The sequence below is a fragment of the Salvelinus fontinalis genome, chromosome 6 (assembly GCF_029448725.1).
Source record: "Salvelinus fontinalis isolate EN_2023a chromosome 6, ASM2944872v1, whole genome shotgun sequence".
In the NCBI taxonomy this organism is placed as follows: Eukaryota; Metazoa; Chordata; class Actinopteri; order Salmoniformes; family Salmonidae; genus Salvelinus; species Salvelinus fontinalis.
This window is the reverse complement of record NC_074670.1, coordinates 1980461-2001053: the sequence shown is the minus strand read 5'-3', so window position 1 is coordinate 2001053 and position 20593 is coordinate 1980461. Positions and strand designations below refer to the sequence as shown.

At 49.1% G+C, this 20593-nt stretch overlaps 1 protein-coding gene across 16 annotated transcripts in view; it reads right to left on the bottom strand.

The window, feature by feature from the left end:
- LOC129856856 (protein MTSS 1-like) overlaps window positions 1-20593 on the bottom strand; it is a 209358-nt gene that overhangs the window by 25028 nt on the left and 163737 nt on the right. For 12 of the 16 annotated variants that reach the window (XM_055924574.1, XM_055924584.1, XM_055924580.1 and 9 more), the window contains 4 exons: window positions 17015-17172; window positions 14581-14688; window positions 12819-12916; window positions 10889-11114 (listed from right to left, as the gene is read on the bottom strand). In XM_055924574.1, coding sequence (XP_055780549.1) covers window positions 10889-11114; window positions 12819-12916; window positions 14581-14688; window positions 17015-17172 — 590 coding nt within the window. The remainder of the gene's footprint in view (window positions 1-10888; window positions 11115-12818; window positions 12917-14580; window positions 14689-17014; window positions 17173-20593) is intronic. The other 4 variants (XM_055924575.1, XM_055924578.1, XM_055924579.1 and 1 more) reach the window with 2 other exon arrangements.

Sequence of the window (20593 nt, the reverse complement as noted above, 5' to 3'; positions counted from 1 at the left end):
CTGGCAGTGACCTAACAGAGGAAGGAGGAACTCTACTCTAGACTGACAGTGACCTAACAGAGGAAGGAGGAACTCTACTCTAGACTGACAGTGACCTAACAGAGGAAGGAGGAACTCTACTCTAGACTGGCAGTGACCTAACAGAGGAGGGAGGAACTCTACTCTAGACTGGCAGTGACCTAACAGAGGAAGGAGGAACTCTACTCTAGACTGATAGTGACCTAACAGAGGAAGGAGGAACTCTACTCTAGACTGGCAGTGACCTAACAGAGGAAGGAGGAACTCTACTCTAGACTGACAGTGACCTAACAGAGGAAGGAGGAACTCTACTCTAGACTGACAGTGACCTAACAGAGGAAGGAGGAACTCTACTCTAGACTGACAGTGACCTAACAGAGGAAGGAGGAACTCTACTCTAGACTGACAGTGACCTAACAGAGGAAGGAGGAACTCTACTCTAGACTGACAGTGACCTAACAGAGGAAGGAGTAACTCTACTCTAGACTGACAGTGACCTAACAGAGGAAGGAGGAACTCTACTCTAGACTGACAGTGACCTAACAGAGGAAGGAGGAACTCTACTCTAGACTGACAGTGACCTAACAGAGGAGGGAGGAACTCTACTCTAGACTGACAGTGACCTAACAGAGGAAGGAGGAACTCTACTCTAGACTGACAGTGACCTAACAGAGGAAGGAGGAACTCTACTCTAGACTGACAGTGACCTAACAGAGGAGGGAGGAACTCTACTCTAGACTGACAGTGACCTAACAGAGGAGGGAGGAACTCTACTCTAGACTGACAGTGACCTAACAGAGGAGGGAGGTACTCTACTCTAGACTGATAGTGACCTAACAGAGGAAGGAGGAACTCTACTCTAGACTGACAGTGACCTAACAGAGGAAGGAGGAACTCTACTCTAGACTGACAGTGACCTAACAGAGGAAGGAGGAACTCTACTCTAGACTGACAGTGACCTAACAGAGGAAGGAGGAACTCTACTCTAGACTGACAGTGACCTAACAGAGGAGGGAGGAACTCTACTCTAGACTGACAGTGACCTAACAGAGGAAGGAGGAACTCTACTCTAGACTGACAGTGACCTAACAGAGGAGGGAGGAACTCTACTCTAGACTGACAGTGACCTAACAGAGGAAGGAGGAACTCTACTCTAGACTGACAGTGACCTAACAGAGGAAGGAGGAACTCTACTCTAGACTGACAGTGACCTAACAGAGGAGGGAGGAACTCTACTCTAGACTGACAGTGACCTAACAGAGGAAGGAGGAACTCTACTCTAGACTGACAGTGACCTAACAGAGGAGGGAGGAACTCTACTCTAGACTGGCAGTGACCTAACAGAGGAGGGAGGAACTCTACTCTAGACTGACAGTGACCTAACAGAGGAAGGAGGAACTCTACTCTAGACTGACAGTGACCTAACAGAGGAGGGAGGAACTCTACTCTAGACTGGCAGTGACCTAACAGAGGAAGGAGGAACTCTACTCTAGACTGACAGTGACCTAACAGAGGAAGGAGGAACTCTACTCTAGACTGACAGTGACCTAACAGAGGAAGGAGGAACTCTACTCTAGACTGACAGTGACCTAACAGAGGAAGGAGGAACTCTACTCTAGACTGACAGTGACCTAACAGAGGAAGGAGGAACTCTACTCTAGACTGATAGTGACCTAACAGAGGAAGGAGGAACTCTACTCTAGACTGACAGTGACCTAACAGAGGAAGGAGGAACTCTACTCTAGACTGATAGTGACCTAACAGAGGAAGGAGGAACTCTACTCTAGACTGGCAGTGACCTAACAGAGGAAGGAGGAACTCTACTCTAGACTGACAGTGACCTAACAGAGGAAGGAGGAACTCTACTCTAGACTGACAGTGACCTAACAGAGGAGGGAGGAACTCTACTCTAGACTGACAGTGACCTAACAGAGGAGGGAGGAACTCTACTCTAGACTGACAGTGACCTAACAGAGGAAGGAGGAACTCTACTCTAGACTGACAGTGACCTAACAGAGGAAGGAGGAACTCTACTCTAGACTGACAGTGACCTAACAGAGGAAGGAGGAACTCTACTCTAGACTGACAGTGACCTAACAGAGGAAGGAGGAACTCTACTCTAGACTGACAGTGACCTAACAGAGGAGGGAGGAACTCTACTCTAGACTGACAGTGACCTAACAGAGGAAGGAGGAACTCTACTCTAGACTGACAGTGACCTAACAGAGGAGGGAGGAACTCTACTCTAGACTGGCAGTGACCTAACAGAGGAGGGAGGAACTCTACTCTAGACTGACAGTGACCTAACAGAGGAAGGAGGAACTCTACTCTAGACTGACAGTGACCTAACAGAGGAGGGAGTAACTCTACTCTAGACTGACAGTGACCTAACAGAGGAAGGAGGAACTCTACTCTAGACTGGCAGTGACCTAACAGAGGAGGGAGGAACTCTACTCTAGACTGGCAGTGACCTAACAGAGGAAGGAGGAACTCTACTCTAGACTGACAGTGACCTAACAGAGGAAGGAGGAACTCTACTCTAGACTGACAGTGACCTAACAGAGGAAGGAGGAACTCTACTCTAGACTGACAGTGACCTAACAGAGGAAGGAGTAACTCTACTCTAGACTGATAGTGACCTAACAGAGGAAGGAGGAACTCTACTCTAGACTGACAGTGACCTAACAGAGGAAGGAGGAACTCTACTCTAGACTGATAGTGACCTAACAGAGGAAGGAGGAACTCTACTCTAGACTGACAGTGACCTAACAGAGGAAGGAGGAACTCTACTCTAGACTGACAGTGACCTAACAGAGGAAGGAGGAACTCTACTCTAGACTGACAGTGACCTAACAGAGGAGGGAGGAACTCTACTCTAGACTGATAGTGACCTAACAGAGGAGGGAGGAACTCTACTCTAGACTGGCAGTGACCTAACAGAGGAAGGAGGAACTCTACTCTAGACTGATAGTGACCTAACAGAGGTAGGAGGAACTCTACTCTAGACTGGCAGTGACCTAACAGAGGAAGGAGGAACTCTACTCTAGACTGGCAGTGACCTAACAGAGGAAGGAGGAACTCTACTCTAGACTGACAGTGACCTAACAGAGGAAGGAGGAACTCTACTCTAGACTGATAGTGACCTAACAGAGGAAGGAGGAACTCTACTCTAGACTGGCAGTGACCTAACAGAGGAAGGAGGAACTCTACTCTAGACTGACAGTGACCTAACAGAGGAAGGAGGAACTCTACTCTAGACTGATAGTGACCTAACAGAGGAGGGAGGAACTCTACTCTAGACTGACAGTGACCTAACAGAGGAGGGAGGAACTCTACTCTAGACTGACAGTGACCTAACAGAGGAGGGAGGAACTCTACTCTAGACTGACAGTGACCTAACAGAGGAAGGAGGAACTCTACTCTAGACTGACAGTGACCAAACAGAGGAAGGAGGAACTCTACTCTAGACTGACAGTGACCTAACAGAGGAGGGAGGAACTCTACTCTAGACTGATAGTGACCTAACAGAGGAAGGAGGAACTCTACTCTAGACTGGCAGTGACCTAACAGAGGAAGGAGGAACTCTACTCTAGACTGGCAGTGACCTAACAGAGGAAGGAGGAACTCTACTCTAGACTGACAGTGACCTAACAGAGGAAGGAGGAACTCTACTCTAGACTGATAGTGACCAAACAGAGGAAGGAGTAACTCTACTCTAGACTGACAGTGACCTAACAGAGGAAGGAGGAACTCTACTCTAGACTGATAGTGACCTAACAGAGGAAGGAGGAACTCTACTCTAGACTGACAGTGACCTAACAGAGGAAGGAGGAACTCTACTCTAGACTGACAGTGACCTAACAGAGGAAGGAGGAACTCTACTCTAGACTGGCAGTGACCTAACAGAGGAAGGAGGAACTCTACTCTAGACTGACAGTGACCTAACAGAGGAAGGAGGAACTCTACTCTAGACTGACAGTGACCTAACAGAGGAGGGAGGAACTCTACTCTAGACTGACAGTGACCTAACAGAGGAAGGAGGAACTCTACTCTAGACTGACAGTGACCTAACAGAGGAGGGAGGAACTCTACTCTAGACTGATAGTGACCTAACAGAGGAAGGAGGAACTCTACTCTAGACTGACAGTGACCTAACAGAGGAAGGAGGAACTCTACTCTAGACTGACAGTGACCTAACAGAGGAAGGAGGAACTCTACTCTAGACTGGCAGTGACCTAACAGAGGAAGGAGGAACTCTACTCTAGACTGACAGTGACCTAACAGAGGAAGGAGGAACTCTACTCTAGACTGATAGTGACCTAACAGAGGAAGGAGGAACTCTACTCTAGACTGACAGTGACCTAACAGAGGAAGGAGGAACTCTACTCTAGACTGGCAGTGACCTAACAGAGGAAGGAGGAACTCTACTCTAGACTGACAGTGACCTAACAGAGGAAGGAGGAACTCTACTCTAGACTGACAGTGACCTAACAGAGGAAGGAGGAACTCTACTCTAGACTGACAGTGACCTAACAGAGGAAGGAGGAACTCTACTCTAGACTGACAGTGACCTAACAGAGGAAGGAGTAACTCTACTCTAGACTGACAGTGACCTAACAGAGGAAGGAGGAACTCTACTCTAGACTGACAGTGACCTAACAGAGGAAGGAGGAACTCTACTCTAGACTGACAGTGACCTAACAGAGGAGGGAGGAACTCTACTCTAGACTGACAGTGACCTAACAGAGGAAGGAGGAACTCTACTCTAGACTGACAGTGACCTAACAGAGGAAGGAGGAACTCTACTCTAGACTGGCAGTGACCTAACAGAGGAAGGAGGAACTCTACTCTAGACTGACAGTGACCTAACAGAGGAAGGAGGAACTCTACTCTAGACTGACAGTGACCTAACAGAGGAAGGAAGAACTCTACTCTAGACTGACAGTGACCTAACAGAGGAGGGAGGAACTCTACTCTAGACTGACAGTGACCTAACAGAGGAAGGAGGAACTCTACTCTAGACTGATAGTGACCTAACAGAGGAAGGAGGAACTCTACTCTAGACTGACAGTGACCTAACAGAGGAAGGAGGAACTCTACTCTAGACTGGCAGTGACCTAACAGAGGAGGGAGGAACTCTACTCTAGACTGGCAGTGACCTAACAGAGGAAGGAAGAACTCTACTCTAGACTGACAGTGACCTAACAGAGGAAGGAGGAACTCTACTCTAGACTGACAGTGACCTAACAGAGGAAGGAGGAACTCTACTCTAGACTGACAGTGACCTAACAGAGGAGGGAGGAACTCTACTCTAGACTGGCAGTGACCTAACAGAGGAAGGAGGAACTCTACTCTAGACTGACAGTGACCTAACAGAGGAAGGAGGAACTCTACTCTAGACTGACAGTGACCTAACAGAGGAAGGAGGAACTCTACTCTAGACTGATAGTGACCTAACAGAGGAAGGAGGAACTCTACTCTAGACTGATAGTGACCTAACAGAGGAAGGAGGAACTCTACTCTAGACTGACAGTGACCTAACAGAGGAAGGAGGAACTCTACTCTAGACTGACAGTGACCTAACAGAGGAAGGAGGAACTCTACTCTAGACTGACAGTGACCTAACAGAGGAAGGAGGAACTCTACTCTAGACTGACAGTGACCTAACAGAGGAGGGAGGAACTCTACTCTAGACTGACAGTGACCTAACAGAGGAGGGAGGAACTCTACTCTAGACTGACAGTGACCTAACAGAGGAAGGAGGAACTCTACTCTAGACTGACAGTGACCTAACAGAGGAAGGAGGAACTCTACTCTAGACTGATAGTGACCTAACAGAGGAAGGAGTAACTCTACTCTAGACTGACAGTGACCTAACAGAGGAAGGAGGAACTCTACTCTAGACTGATAGTGACCTAACAGAGGAGGGAGGAACTCTACTCTAGACTGACAGTGACCTAACAGAGGAAGGAGTAACTCTACTCTAGACTGACAGTGACCTAACAGAGGAAGGAGGAACTCTACTCTAGACTGACAGTGACCTAACAGAGGAGGGAGGAACTCTACTCTAGACTGACAGTGACCTAACAGAGGAAGGAGGAACTCTACTCTAGACTGACAGTGACCTAACAGAGGAAGGAGGAACTCTACTCTAGACTGACAGTGACCTAACAGAGGAAGGAGGAACTCTACTCTAGACTGATAGTGACCTAACAGAGGAAGGAGGATCTCTACTCTAGACTGACAGTGACCTAACAGAGGAAGGAGGATCTCTACTCTAGACTGACAGTGACCTAACAGAGGAAGGAGGAACTCTACTCTAGACTGGCAGTGACCTAACAGAGGAAGGAGGAACTCTACTCTAGACTGACAGTGACCTAACAGAGGAAGGAGGAACTCTACTCTAGACTGGCAGTGACCTAACAGAGGAAGGAGGAACTCTACTCTAGACTGACAGTGACCTAACAGAGGAAGGAGGAACTCTACTCTAGACTGACAGTGACCTAACAGAGGAAGGAGGAACTCTACTCTAGACTGGCAGTGACCTAACAGAGGAAGGAGGAACTCTACTCTAGACTGGCAGTGACCTAACAGAGGAAGGAGGAACTCTACTCTAGACTGGCAGTGACCTAACAGAGGAGGGAGGAACTCTACTCTAGACTGACAGTGACCTAACAGAGGAGGGAGGAACTCTACTCTAGACTGACAGTGACCTAACAGAGGAAGGAGGAACTCTACTCTAGACTGATAGTGACCTAACAGAGGAAGGAGGAACTCTACTCTAGACTGACAGTGACCTAACAGAGGAAGGAGGAACTCTACTCTAGACTGACAGTGACCTAACAGAGGAAGGAGGAACTCTACTCTAGACTGACAGTGACCTAACAGAGGAAGGAGGAACTCTACTCTAGACTGACAGTGACCTAACAGAGGAAGGAGGAACTCTACTCTAGACTGATAGTGACCTAACAGAGGAAGGAGGAACTCTACTCTAGACTGATAGTGACCTAACAGAGGAAGGAGGAACTCTACTCTAGACTGACAGTGACCTAACAGAGGAGGGAGGAACTCTACTCTAGACTGGCAGTGACCTAACAGAGGAAGGAGGAACTCTACTCTAGACTGACAGTGACCTAACAGAGGAAGGAGGAACTCTACTCTAGACTGACAGTGACCTAACAGAGGAAGGAGGAACTCTACTCTAGACTGACAGTGACCTAACAGAGGAAGGAGGAACTCTACTCTAGACTGACAGTGACCTAACAGAGGAAGGAGGAACTCTACTCTAGACTGATAGTGACCAAACAGAGGAAGGAGTAACTCTACTCTAGACTGATAGTGACCAAACAGAGGAAGGAGGAACTCTACTCTAGACTGACAGTGACCTAACAGAGGAGGGAGGAACTCTACTCTAGACTGATAGTGACCTAACAGAGGAAGGAGGAACTCTACTCTAGACTGACAGTGACCTAACAGAGGAATGAGGAACTCTACTCTAGACTGACAGTGACCTAACAGAGGAAGGAGGAACTCTACTCTAGACTGACAGTGACCTAACAGAGGAAGGAGGAACTCTACTCTAGACTGACAGTGACCTAACAGAGGAAGGAGGAACTCTACTCTAGACTGACAGTTGGCCTTGTAATGAACCTCAACTATAACTGAGTCCCAAGCCCATCCCTCTATTCAAGGTTGTCCTTGAGTGGGTGAGGAGCTAAATTGAGGGGTTAAGGGTTAATTTTGTTATTTATTTAACCTTTATTTAACTAGATAAGTCAGTTAAGAAGAAGTTCTTATTTACAATGAGTGGGTTAACTGCCTTGTTCAGGGGCAGAACAACAGATTTTTACCTTGTAAGCTCGGGGATTCGATCTAGCAACCTTTCGGTTACTGGCCCAACGCTCTAACCACTAGGCTACCTGCCGTCCCTCCACTCTAACCACTAGGCTACCTGCCGCCCCTACACTCTAACCACTAGGCTACCTGCCGTCCCTACACTCTAACCACTAGGCTACCTGCCGTCCCTACACTCTAACCACTAGGCTACCTGCCGCCCCTACACTCTAACCACTAGGCTACCTGCCGTCCCTACACTCTAACCACTAGGCTACCTAACGTCCCTACACTCTAACCACTAGGCTACCTGCCGCCCCTACACTCTAACCACTAGGCTACCTGCCGCCCCTACACTCTAACCACTAGGCTACCTGCCGTCCCTACACTCTAACCACTAGGCTACCTGCCGTCCCTACACTCTAACCTCTAGTCTACCTGCCGCCCCAACACTCTAACCACTAGGCTACCTGCCGCCCCTACACTCTAACCACTAGGCTACCTGTCGCCCCTACACTCTAACCACTAGGCTACCTGCCGCCCCTACACTCTAACCACTAGGCTACCTGCCGCCCCTCCACTCTAACCACTAGGCTACATGCCGTCCCTCCACTCTAACCACTAGGCTACCTGCCGTCCTTACACTCTAACCACTAGGCTACCTGCCGTCCCTCCACTCTAACCACTAGGCTACCTGCCTCCCCTACACTCTAACCACTAGGCTACCTGCCGTCCCTACACTCTAACCACTAGGCTACCTGCCGTCCCTACACTCTAACCACTAGACTACCTGCCGTCCCTCCACTCTAACCACTAGGCTACCTGCCTCCCCTACACTCTAACCACTAGGCTACCTGCCGTCCCTCCACTCTAACCACTAGGCTACCTGCCTCCCCTACACTCTAACCACTAGGCTACCTGCCGTCCCTACACTCTAACCACTAGGCTACCTGCCGTCCCTACACTCTAACCAGTAGGCTACCTGCCTCCCCTACACTCTAACCACTAGGCTACCTGCCGTCCCTACACTCTAACCACTAGGCTACCTGCCGTCCCTACACTCTAACCACTAGGCTACCTGCCGCCCCTCCACTCTAACCACTAGGCTACCTGCCGCCCCTTGGACTGAGCCAGGATGGTTTGGGATCAGGGTTTTGGCTCTCTATGACCCCATGATGACCAATAGACTCCAGGGGTGAACATCAAGGCTCATGTGGTCAACCTTGTCTGACCCTGTAGTCTTCTGGACCAACCTCTCCCCTGACCATAATATCAGGAGGTTTAATGACTACAATCTGACCCTGTAGTCTTCTGGACCAACCTCTCCCCTGACCATAATATCAGGAGGTTTAATGACTACTGACCCTGTAGTCTTCTGGACCAACCTCTCCCCTGACCATAATATCAGGAGGTTTAATGACTACAATCTGACCCTGTAGTCTTCTGGACCAACCTCTCCCCTGACCATAATATCAGGAGGTTTAATGACTACTATCTGACCCTGTAGTCTTCTGGACCAACCTCTCCCCTGACCATAATATCAGGAGGTTTAATGACTACTGACCCTGTAGTCTTCTGGACCAACCTCTCCCCTGACCATAATATCAGGAGGTTTAATGACTACTATCTGACCCTGTAGTCTTCTGCACCAACCTCTCCCCTGACCATAATATCAGGAGGTTTAATGACTACTGACCCTGTAGTCTTCTGGACCAACCTCTCCCCTGACCATAATATCAGGAGGTTTAATGACTACTGACCCTGTAGTCTTCTGGACCAACCTCTTCCCTGACCATAATATCAGGAGGTTTAATGACTACTATACCAGCAGTATAATATCCTCAATCATCTAGAAAGCGTATCCACACTCAGACAATGAGTTTTTACAGAAGAGTATGATCAAAGCTTATGTACTGTTACCAAAGAGGAAGTCAGAGAGGAAGTCAGAGAGGAAGTCAGAGAGGAAGTCAGAGATGAAGTCAGGGAGGAAGTCAGAGAGGAGCTCAGAGAGGAAGTCAGAGAGGAAGTCAGAGAGGAAGTCAGAGAGGAAGTCAGAGAGGAAGTCAGAGAGGAAGTCAGAGAGGAAGTCAGAGAGGAAGTCAGAGATGAAGTCAGGGAGGAAGTCAGAGAGGAGCTCAGAGAGGAAGTCAGAGAGGAAGTCAGAGAGGAAGTCAGAGAGGAAGTCAGAGAGGAACTCAGAGAGGAAGTCAGAGAGGAGCTCAGAGAGGAAGTCAGAGAGGAAGTCAGAGAGGAAGTCAGAGAGGAGCTCAGAGAGGAAGTCAGAGAGGAAGTCAGAGAGGAAGTCAGAGAGGAAGTCAGAGAGGAGCTCAGAGAGGAAGTCAGAGAGGCTTGGATGGAAACTGTATCTGTAGCTGACTGAGTAAATAGAAGTGGATGTGTGTTCAATATGTGTTCAGCTGATCAGACGGATGAATCATCTGTCTACCCAGGACTCTGGTAGTTCAGCTGAGGTGCTGACAGGACTGGTCTGTAGAACAGCCAACCCAGTCCTGACCTCCCCCAGGACTCTGGTAGTTCAGCTGAGGTACTGACAGGACTGGTCTGTAGAACAGCCAGCCCAGTACTGACCTCCCCCAGGACTCTGGTAGTTCAGCTGAGGTACTGACAGGACTGGTCTGTAGAACAGCCAGCCCAGTACTGACCTCCCCAGGACTCTGGTAGTTCAGCTGAGGTACTGACAGGACTGGTCTGTAGAACAGCCAGCCCAGTACTGACCTCCCCCAAGCCCCTCTCCTCAGGAGCAGGGTATCCTAGCAACCTGGGATGGCTACTATCTCTCACATATGATGTATAAAGAGGTCAAAGGCCACTTGAGGACCCATCGATCATAATATATTTATTGTTGACATATACAGTTAGCCTGGGACAGGACACTGCCTTAAACTAAACTGTCCATTCGCTTCCACAAGGTATGGAGGTTTAATCTCAGGGTATAGAATCCAGTGTACAGATAGTAGGGTCTTACCACTTGGTAGTGTAGTGTAGTGTAGTATAGTGTAGTGTAGTGCAGTCTTACCTGCGGTAGTGTCTCCTGGGGCATGGGTGATGGTGACTTGGAGGTGTCTGGCTGGGAGATGAATCCTGAGTCGTGGGAGGACATGGAGGACAGTCGTGCCGCGGCCTGCTGGGGCAGGGTGGAGCTACGGTAGCCGTAGTGGGAGGAGCAGGAGGAGGAGGAGGGGGAGTGAGATTGGGATGTGCCGCTGGAGCGAGAGTCACTACTGTTTACGCTGTTCAGACTGCTGTTAGGGTGAGACGGGTGGAGAGACAGACAGACAGGTGGAGAGACAGACAGGTGGAGAGACAGACAGGTGGAGAGACAGACAGACAGGTGGAGAGACATACAGACAGGTGGAGAGACAGACAGACAGGTGGAGAGAGAGACAGGTAGAGAGACAGACAGACAGGTGGAGAGACAGACAGACAGGTGGAGAGACAGACAGACAGGTGGAGAGACAGACAGACAGACAGACAGGTGGAGAGAAAGACAGGTAGAGAGACAGACAGACAGGTGGAGAGACAGACAGACAGGTGGAGAGACAGACAGACAGGTGGAGAGACAGACAGACAGACAGGTGGAGAGAAAGACAGGTAGAGAGACAGACAGACAGGTGGAGAGACAAACAGACAGGTGGAGAGACAGACAGACAGGTGGAGAGACAGACAGACAGGTGGAGAGACAGACAGACGAGTGGACAGACAGACAGACAGACAGACAGACAGACATGTGGAGAGACAGACGGGTGGAGAGAGAGACAGACAGGTAGAGAGACAGACAGGGGAACAGGCAGGAGGGTGAGAGACAGACACAGGGAGACAGACAGACAGTGAATGGGTTAACACTCCAAACCAATGCAGCAGGCAGTGACCGTGAACAAACCAGTCAAACTAAAACAACCAGGCATGAAATCATAATAAACGTTACCACAATATACACATATCAACATCTATCATGCTCAGTGCAACTACAAGCAAGTTGGACTGTGGTCGCGATACAGACATGTGCCTTTATGGTTGGGTCCATTGACCGACCATCAACAGTGACATTTTAACGAGGATCTGTGGATCCTTCAACTTGAATTAAATCATGTAAACAAACTGAAACGCATCACAAGATGAAAACAAGGCATCACAGTGTTTTACAAACCAAACCAGCGTGACGACAACAACACCCATGTATAGGAGGACACGAGGTGGAGCCGAATTATGAGTCATATTCTATTGAAACAGCTGGAAGGATCGGGTGAAATTACAATGACATTTAACATTGAAATCTATACATTCATAACACACGCAATGATATATTTACAAGTCTGGGTGAAATGAATGAACTATTTTCAATTCCCCCAGGAAACAAGTAGGTGAAAAGATTAGGCAGTAATACGACGTCCCAACAGGCTGCAGTTCCTCTACCCACCACTGGGGGGCAGGGCCTGTCTTCTTCAGGGCGTCTAAGAGTAGGATCAGGTCCCCACTCCCTATATAATCTTATTCAATATGTAAAATGTAGGCAAAACTGATCCTAGATCAGATCTCTGTGTGAATATGGGTCTAGGGTTGTTTTTCAGTTCAGTTAAAGATGAAACATTCAGGATGTGATCTGGTTCTGGTCCAAGACACCACTACATACTGGGACTACTAGAGATGACCCATTTCCATATGAAGGTTCTGAACAGGCCCCCCAGCGTAGATAAAGGTGACAAACTTGCGGTTCTGGTACAAGACACCACTACATACTGGGACTACTAGAGATGACCCATTTCCATATGAAGGTTCTGAACAGGCCCCCCAGCGTAGATAAAGGTGACAAACTTGCGGTTCTGGTACAAGACACCACTACATACTGGGACTACTAGAGATGACCCATTTCCATAAGAAGGTTCTGAACAGGCCCCCCAGCATAGATAAAGGTGACAAACTTGAGGTTCTGGTCCAAGGACACCTACCTGCACATACTGGACTTCCTGGACCTAGTGGTGCTGGGGGACGAGGGAGGAGTCTGATAGGACCAGTTATAGTCAGAGCCTTTCAGATCCAGAATCACCTGACAGGACAGAACAACAATGACAGATCAGTGTCTCAGGAGGAAACACATGGGACAGATATGAAATGGAACCCTATAGTCTCAGGAGGAAACACATGGGACAGATATGAAATGGAACCCTATAGTCTCAGGAGGAAACACACGGGACAGATATGAAATGGAACCCTATAGTCTCAGGAGGAAACACATGGGACAGATATGAAATGGAACCCTATAGTCTCAGGAGGAAACACATGGGACAGATATGAAATGGAACCCTATAGTCTCAGGAGGAAACACATGGGACAGATATGAAATGGAACCCTATAGTCTCAGGAGGAAACACATGGGACAGATATGAAATGGAACCCTACAGTCTCAGGAGGAAACACATGGGACAGATATGAAATGGAACCCTATAGTCTCAGGAGGAAACACATGGGACAGATATGAAATGGAACCCTATAGTCTGAGGAGAAAAACACATGGGACAGATATGAAATGGAACCCTATAGTCTCAGGAGAAAAACACATGGGACAGATCTGAGTCAGGGTCAGGGTCAGGGTTAGGGATACGGTCAGGGTCAGGGTCAGGGTCAGGGATACGGTTAGGGTCGGGGTCAGGGTCAGGGATACGGTCAGGGTCAGGGATACGGTCAGGGTTAGGGTCAGGGTCAGGGTCAGGGATACGGTCAGGGTCAGGGTCAGGGATACGGTCAGGGACACGGTCAGGGTCAGGGATACGGTCAGGGTCAGGGTTAGGGTCAGGGTCAGGGTCAGGGATACGGTCAGGGACACGGTCAGGGTCAGGGATACGGTCAGGGTCAGGGTCAGGGATACGGTCAGGGTCAGGGATACGGTCAGGGTCAGGGTCAGGGATACGGTCAGGGTCAGGGTCAGGGATACGGTCAGGGTCAGGGATACAGTCAGGGTCAGGGTCAGGGATACGGTCAGGGTCAGGGTCAGGGATACGGTCAGGGTCAGGGATACGGTCAGGGTCAGGGATACGGTCAGGGTCAGGGATACGGTCAGGGTCAGGGATACGGTCAGGGTCAGGGTCAGGGATACGGTCAGGGTCAGGGTCAGGGATACGGTCAGGGTCAGGGATACGGTCAGGGTCAGGGTCAGGGATACGGTCAGGGTCAGGGTCAGGGTCAGGGATACGGTCAGGGTCAGGGTCAGGGATACGGTCAGGGTCAGGGATACGGTCAGGGTCAGGGTCAGGGATACGGTCAGGGTCAGGGTCAGGGATACGGTCAGGGTCAGGGATACGGTCAGGGTAAGGGTCAGGGATACGGTCAGGGTCAGGGTCAGGGATACGGTCAGGGTCAGGGTCAGGGATACGGTCAGGGTCAGGGTCAGGGATACGGTCAGGGTCAGGGATACGGTCAGGGTCAGGGATACGGTCAGGGTCAGGGATACGGTCAGGGTCAGGATCAGGGATACGGTCAGGGTCAGGGATACGGTCAGGGTCAGGGATACGGTCAGGGTCAGGGTCAGGGATACGGTCAGGATCAGGGATACGGTCAGGGTCAGGGTCAGGGTCAGGGATACGGTCAGGGTCAGGGATACGGTCAGGGTCAGGGTCAGGGATACGGTCAGGGTCAGGGATACGGTCAGGGTCAGGGTCAGGGTCAGGGATACGGTCAGGGTCAGGGATACGGTCAGGGTCAGGGATACGGTACCTGTTCGCTGGCGGGGGGCAGCTTGTGAGGGTCCATGGTCAGCATCTTGAGGTCGTCAGATATGGTCTGGAGGTGGGTGACCTCTCCTAGCATGGAGATCTCCTCATCCTGGAAGGATCACAATGCGTTTATTGATCCTGTATTTAACCAGGTGATGTCATTGATCATGGAGATGTCCTCGTCCTGCTCATACTGATCACAACAACAACATCTTAAACTGAAACGTCAGCAATGTGCTTCTTATGGAACATTTCCTCTGGGTGTTAATGAGGAACATTTCCTCTGGGTGTTAATGAGGAACATTTCCTCTGGGTGTTAATGAGGAACATTTCCTCTGGGTGTTAATGAGGAACATTTCCTCTGGGTGTTAATGAGGAACATTTCCTCTGGGTGTTAATGAGGAACATTTCCTCTGGGTGTTAGTGAGGAACATTTCCTCTGGGTGTTAATGAGGAACATTTCCTCTGGGTGTTAATGAGGAGCATTTCCTCTCGGTGTTAATGAGGAGCATTTCCTCTCGGTGTTAATGAGGAGCATTTCCTCTGGGTGTTAATGAGGAGCATTTCCTCTGGGTGTTAATGAGGAGCATTTCCTCTGGGTGTTAATGAGGAGCATTTCCTCTGGGTGTTAATGAGGAGCATTTCCTCTGGGTGTTAATGAGGAACATTTCCTCTGGGTGTTAATGAGGAACATTTCCTCTGGGTGTTAATGAGGAACATTTCCTCTGGGTGTTAATGAGGAACATTTCCTCTGGGTGTTAATGAGGTACATTTCCTCTGGGTGTTAATGAGGTACATTTCCTCTGGGTGTTAATGAGGAACATTTCCTCTGGGTGTTAATGAGGAACATTTCCTCTGGGTGTTAATGAGGTACATTTCTTCTGGGTGTTAATGAGGTACATTTCCTCTGGGTGTTAATGAGGTACATTTCCTCTGGGTGTTAATGAGGAACATTTCCTCTGGGTGTTAATGAGGAACATTTCCTCTGGGTGTTAATGAGGAACATTTCCTCTGGGTGTTAATGAGGAACATTTCCTCTGGGTGTTAATGAGGAACATTTCCTCTGGGTGTTAATGAGGACCATTTCCTCTGGGTGTTAATGAGGACCATTTCCTCTGGGTGTTAATGAGGACCATTTCCTCTGGGTGTTAATGAGGACCATTTCCTCTGGGTGTTAATGAGGACCATTTCCTCTGGGTGTTAATGAGGACCATTTCCTCTGGGTGTTAATGAGGAACATTTCCTCTGGGTGTTAATGAGGAACATTTCCTCTGGGTGTTAATGAGGAACATTTCCTCTGGGTGTTAATGAGGAACATTTCCTCTGGGTGTTAATGAGGAACATTTCCTCTGGGTGTTAATGAGGAACATTTCCTCTGGGTGTTAATGAGGAACATTTCCTCTGGGTGTTAATGAGGAACATTTCCTCTGGGTGTTAATGAGGAACAGTATCTCCCATGGTGAGGCCCTACGGCTCTGTTTCGGTTTCTGTGTTTGTGTTGGTGCTGTGTGTAGTGCCAACGGACTCACCACCACGGCCTTAGCCTGACCTCTGACCTCTGTGTTGTGTGTGTTAGTGTGTGTGTTATGTTATGACTCACCACGACAGGTCGTAGCCTGACCTCTGACCTCTGTGTTGTGCGTTAGTGTGTGTGTTATGTTATGACTCACCACCACAGCCTTAGCCTGACCTCTGACCTCTGTGTTGTGTGTTAGTGTGTGTGTTATGTTATGACTCACCACCACGGCCTTAGCCTGACCTCTGACCTCTGTGTTGTGCGTTAGTGTGTGTGTTATGTTATGACTCACCACGACAGGTCGTAGCCTGACCTCTGACCTCTGTGTTGTGCGTTAGTGTGTGTGTTATGTTATGACTCACCACCACAGCCTTAGCCTGACCTCTGTGTTGTGTGTTAGTGTGTGTGTTATGTTATGACTCACCACCACGGCCTTAGCCTGACCTCTGACCTCTGTGTTGTGTGTTAGTGTGTGTGTTATGTTATGACTCACCACCACGGCCTTAGCCTGACCTCTGACCTCTGTGTTGTGTGTGTTAGTGTGTGTGTTATGTTATGACTCACCACCACGGCCTTAGCCTGACCTCTGACCTCTGTGTTGTGTGTGTTAGTGTGTGTGTTATGTTATGACTCACCACGACGGCCTTAGCCTGACCTCTGACCTCTGTGTTGTGTGTGTTAGTGTGTGTGTTATGTTATGACTCACCACGACAGGTCGTAGCCTGACCTCTGACCTCTGTGTTGTGTGTGTTAGTGTGTGTGTTATGTTATGACTCACCACCACGGCCTTAGCCTGACCTCTGACCTCTGTGTTGTGTGTTAGTGTGTGTGTTATGTTATGACTCACCACGACAGGTCGTAGCCTGACCTCTGACCTCTGTGTTGTGTGTGTTAGTGTGTGTGTTATGTTATGACTCACCACGACAGGTCGTAGCATGGAGACGAAGGTGCATAACCTGCTCCTCTCCTCGACGAGGGCCTTCCTGACGGCCTGTTTCTCCGTCTCCTCCAGCAGCAGGTATTTATCACTGACGTCCTGCATGGCACTGTTCAGCTGGGGCTGGACGTCTCCTCGGCCTGGAACACACCGTTACTGTTAATATACTGCTACTACATTACACTGGGGGGCTCTTCACCACAGACCTGGGACTAATATGTATTTGAGGGTCCTTGCTTTAGCTTGGAGTCTGCTCTTTTGTGACTCTTCCATGTGCAATGTAGGTATGATGTATGACCTCTTAGAGGACAAAGGTCATGGTGTCATATCGTAACTTATCACTACTGGGCTTCTGTTTTTTTATCCTGTCCTTGAAAACTGGAAGACTATCCTCCCTGAGCTCTCTCTCTCCTTCGTCTGTCTCTGTCTCTCTCTCTCTTTCTCTCCCTCTCTCTCTCTCCTTCTCTCTCTCTTTCTCTCTCTCTTTCTCTCTCCTTCTTCTCTCTCCCTCTCTCTCTCCTTCTCTCTCTCCTTCTCTCTCCTTCTCTCTCTCTTTCTCTCTCCTTCTCTCTCCTTCTCTCTCTCTTTCTCTCTCCTTCTCCTTCTCTCCTTCTCTCTCTTTCTCTCCCTCTCTCTCTCCTTCTCTCTCTGTTTCTCTCTCCTCTCTCTCTCCTGGACTCGGCCGAAGCAGCCAGCCACACCTCCCAGGGGTATTATCTAACCTTTTGTCACCAGCCTCTCCCAGACCCCCATCAAGGTCACAACCAGGCTGGAAAATGTAAGTCAAATGTTTCTCAACAGTGAGGTTTTACCCTGAGTCTTTGTGGATGACAGCAACAGAATAGTCTGCTACTGTAAGTCAAACGTAGGATTGCATCGTTGTGCTTCAATGAGCAGTGAGAACGTAACTTGGGACATTTTGGGAAACTCAAGATTGTTCAGTAGTCGTTTAACAAAATGGATGGATGATATTTCCATACAGGAATCCAAACATTTCCCCTTTTGGTTTGGCTGCCGTTCCATCGCTCTGAGAAATTTGGGAGAAATGTTGTGTTTATAGAACTATTTAAACTTTTCTAGGATTTTGGGAAACGATCAGAGGAGATGAAGCGTGACCGGAACTGAAAACTCTAATTGACACCTTCAGTTAAAATTACTCTATACTTTTACAGAAAAAACTAGGATCCAAGAAAAGCTTCTCACAAGATATATAATTACTCTGTGATTTCTATGAGAGCTGCCTGGACTCAGAAAAGTGCTATCGTCAAAAAAGTCCATCCCTTGTTGGTGTTACCCTCTGACCATGGAATGCACCGTTTTTACACAGTGTTCAAGGCATTCGGATGTTGGTGTGTGTGTGTGTGTGTGTGTGTATGTGTGTGTGTCTGTGTCTGTGTGTGTTCTTGGTGAGCGTGTTATCCATAATGCTGGGTAGTTACGAGCATGAAATGACAGCTTAGGCTTGTTGTTAAAATGAGCTTTAGCTGCTGTTAGGTTAGTGTGTGTGTGTGTGTGTGTGTGTAAGTGTGTGTGTGTGTGTGTGTGTGTGTGTGTGTGTGTGTGTGTGTGTGTGTGTGTGTGTGTGTGTGTGTGTGTGTGTGTGTGTGTTATGTCTGTATCTCTGTGTCAATGACAAGGGACAGATTGCTGCTTCCTCTGCCTGAAGCCACAGACAACATACCAAACCATGCAGAAACATACCATACCGAAACATAGCATACCATACCGAAACATACCATACCAAAACATACCATACCATACCAAACCATATCGAAACATACCATACCAACCCATACCGAAACATACTATACCATACCAAACCATACCGAAACATACCATACCGAATAAATAGTATACCATACCGAAACATAACATACCATACCCAAACCATACTATATCATACCATACCGAAACATACCATACCAAACCATACCGAAACATACCATATATACCGAAACATACTATACCATACCATACCGAAACATACCATACCGAAACATACCATGCCATACCAAAACATCCTATACCAACCCATACCATACCGAAACATACTATACCATACCAAACCATACCGAAACATACCAACCCAAACCATACCGAAACATACCAACCCAAACCATACCGAAACATACCAAACCAAAATATACCCACACAAGACCCTATCGTGGGACAAACATTGGGACAGGAATGAATCTCTGACAATAATTCATGAGATAACATGCATCAGAAGTTCATGCTACTGCAATGCCTCAAACACAGTATCTAACAGACAGTTGGTAGGAAGCCAGTGACCCTGTACACCCATTCCCTCCTCTCCCAGTGACCCTGTACACCCATTCCCTCCTCTCCCAGTGACCCTGTACACCCATTCCCTCCTCTCCCAGTGACCCTGTACACCCATTCCCTCCTCTCCCAGTGGCCCTGTACACCCATTCCCTCCTCTCCCAGTGGCCCTGTACACCCATTCCCTCCTCTCCCAGTGGCCCTGTACACCCATTCCCTCCTTTTCCAGTGGCCCTGTACACCCATTCCCTCCTCTCCCAGTGACCCTGTACACCCATTCCCTCCTCTCCCAGTGACCCTGTACACCCATTCCCTCCTCTCCCAGTGGCCCTGTACACCCATTCCCTCCTTAGAGTTTATCACATTGGTTTGATAACAGAGAGGGGAGGGGAGGACAGGACAGGAGGAGGGAGTGAGACAGAGAGCAGGACAGACAGGACAGGGCTAGACAGGACAGGAGGAGGGAGTGAGACAGAGAGCAGAACAGACAGGACAGGGCTAGACAGGGGAGGACAGGACAGGAGGAGGGAGTGAGACAGAGAGCAGAACAGACAGAACAGGGCTAGACAGGGGAGGACAGGACAGGAGGAGGGAGTGAGACAGAGAGCAGAACAGACAGGACAGGGCTAGACAGGGGAGGACATGAGGAGGAGGGAGTGAGACAGAGAGCAGGACAGACAGGACAGGGCTAGACAGGACAGGACAGGAGGAGGGAGTGAGACAGAGAGCAGAACAGATAGGACAGGGCTAGACAGGGGAGGACAGGAGGAGGGAGTGAGACAGAGCAGAACAGATAGGACAGGGGAGGACAGGAGGAGGGAGTGAGACAGAGAGCTGGACAGACAGGACAGGGCTAGACAGGGGAGGACAGGACAGGAGGAGGGAGTGAGACAGAACAGGACAGACAGGACAGGGCTAGACAGGACAGGACAGGAGGGAGTGAGACAGAGAGCAGAACAGACAGGACAGGGCTAGACAGGACAGGACAGGAGGAGGGAGTGAGACAGAGAGCAGAACAGACAGGACAGGGCTAGACAGGACAGGACAGGAGGAGGGAGTGAGACAGAGAGCAGAACAGACAGGACAGGGCTAGACAGGACAGGACAGGAGGAGGGAGTGAGCCAGAGAGCAGAACAGACAGGACAGGGCTAGACAGGGGAGGACAGGAGGAGGAGGGAGTGAGACAGAGAGCAGAACAGACAGGGCAGGGCTAGACAGGACAGGACAGGAGGAGGGAGTGAGACAGAGAGCAGAACAGACAGGACAGGACTAGACAGG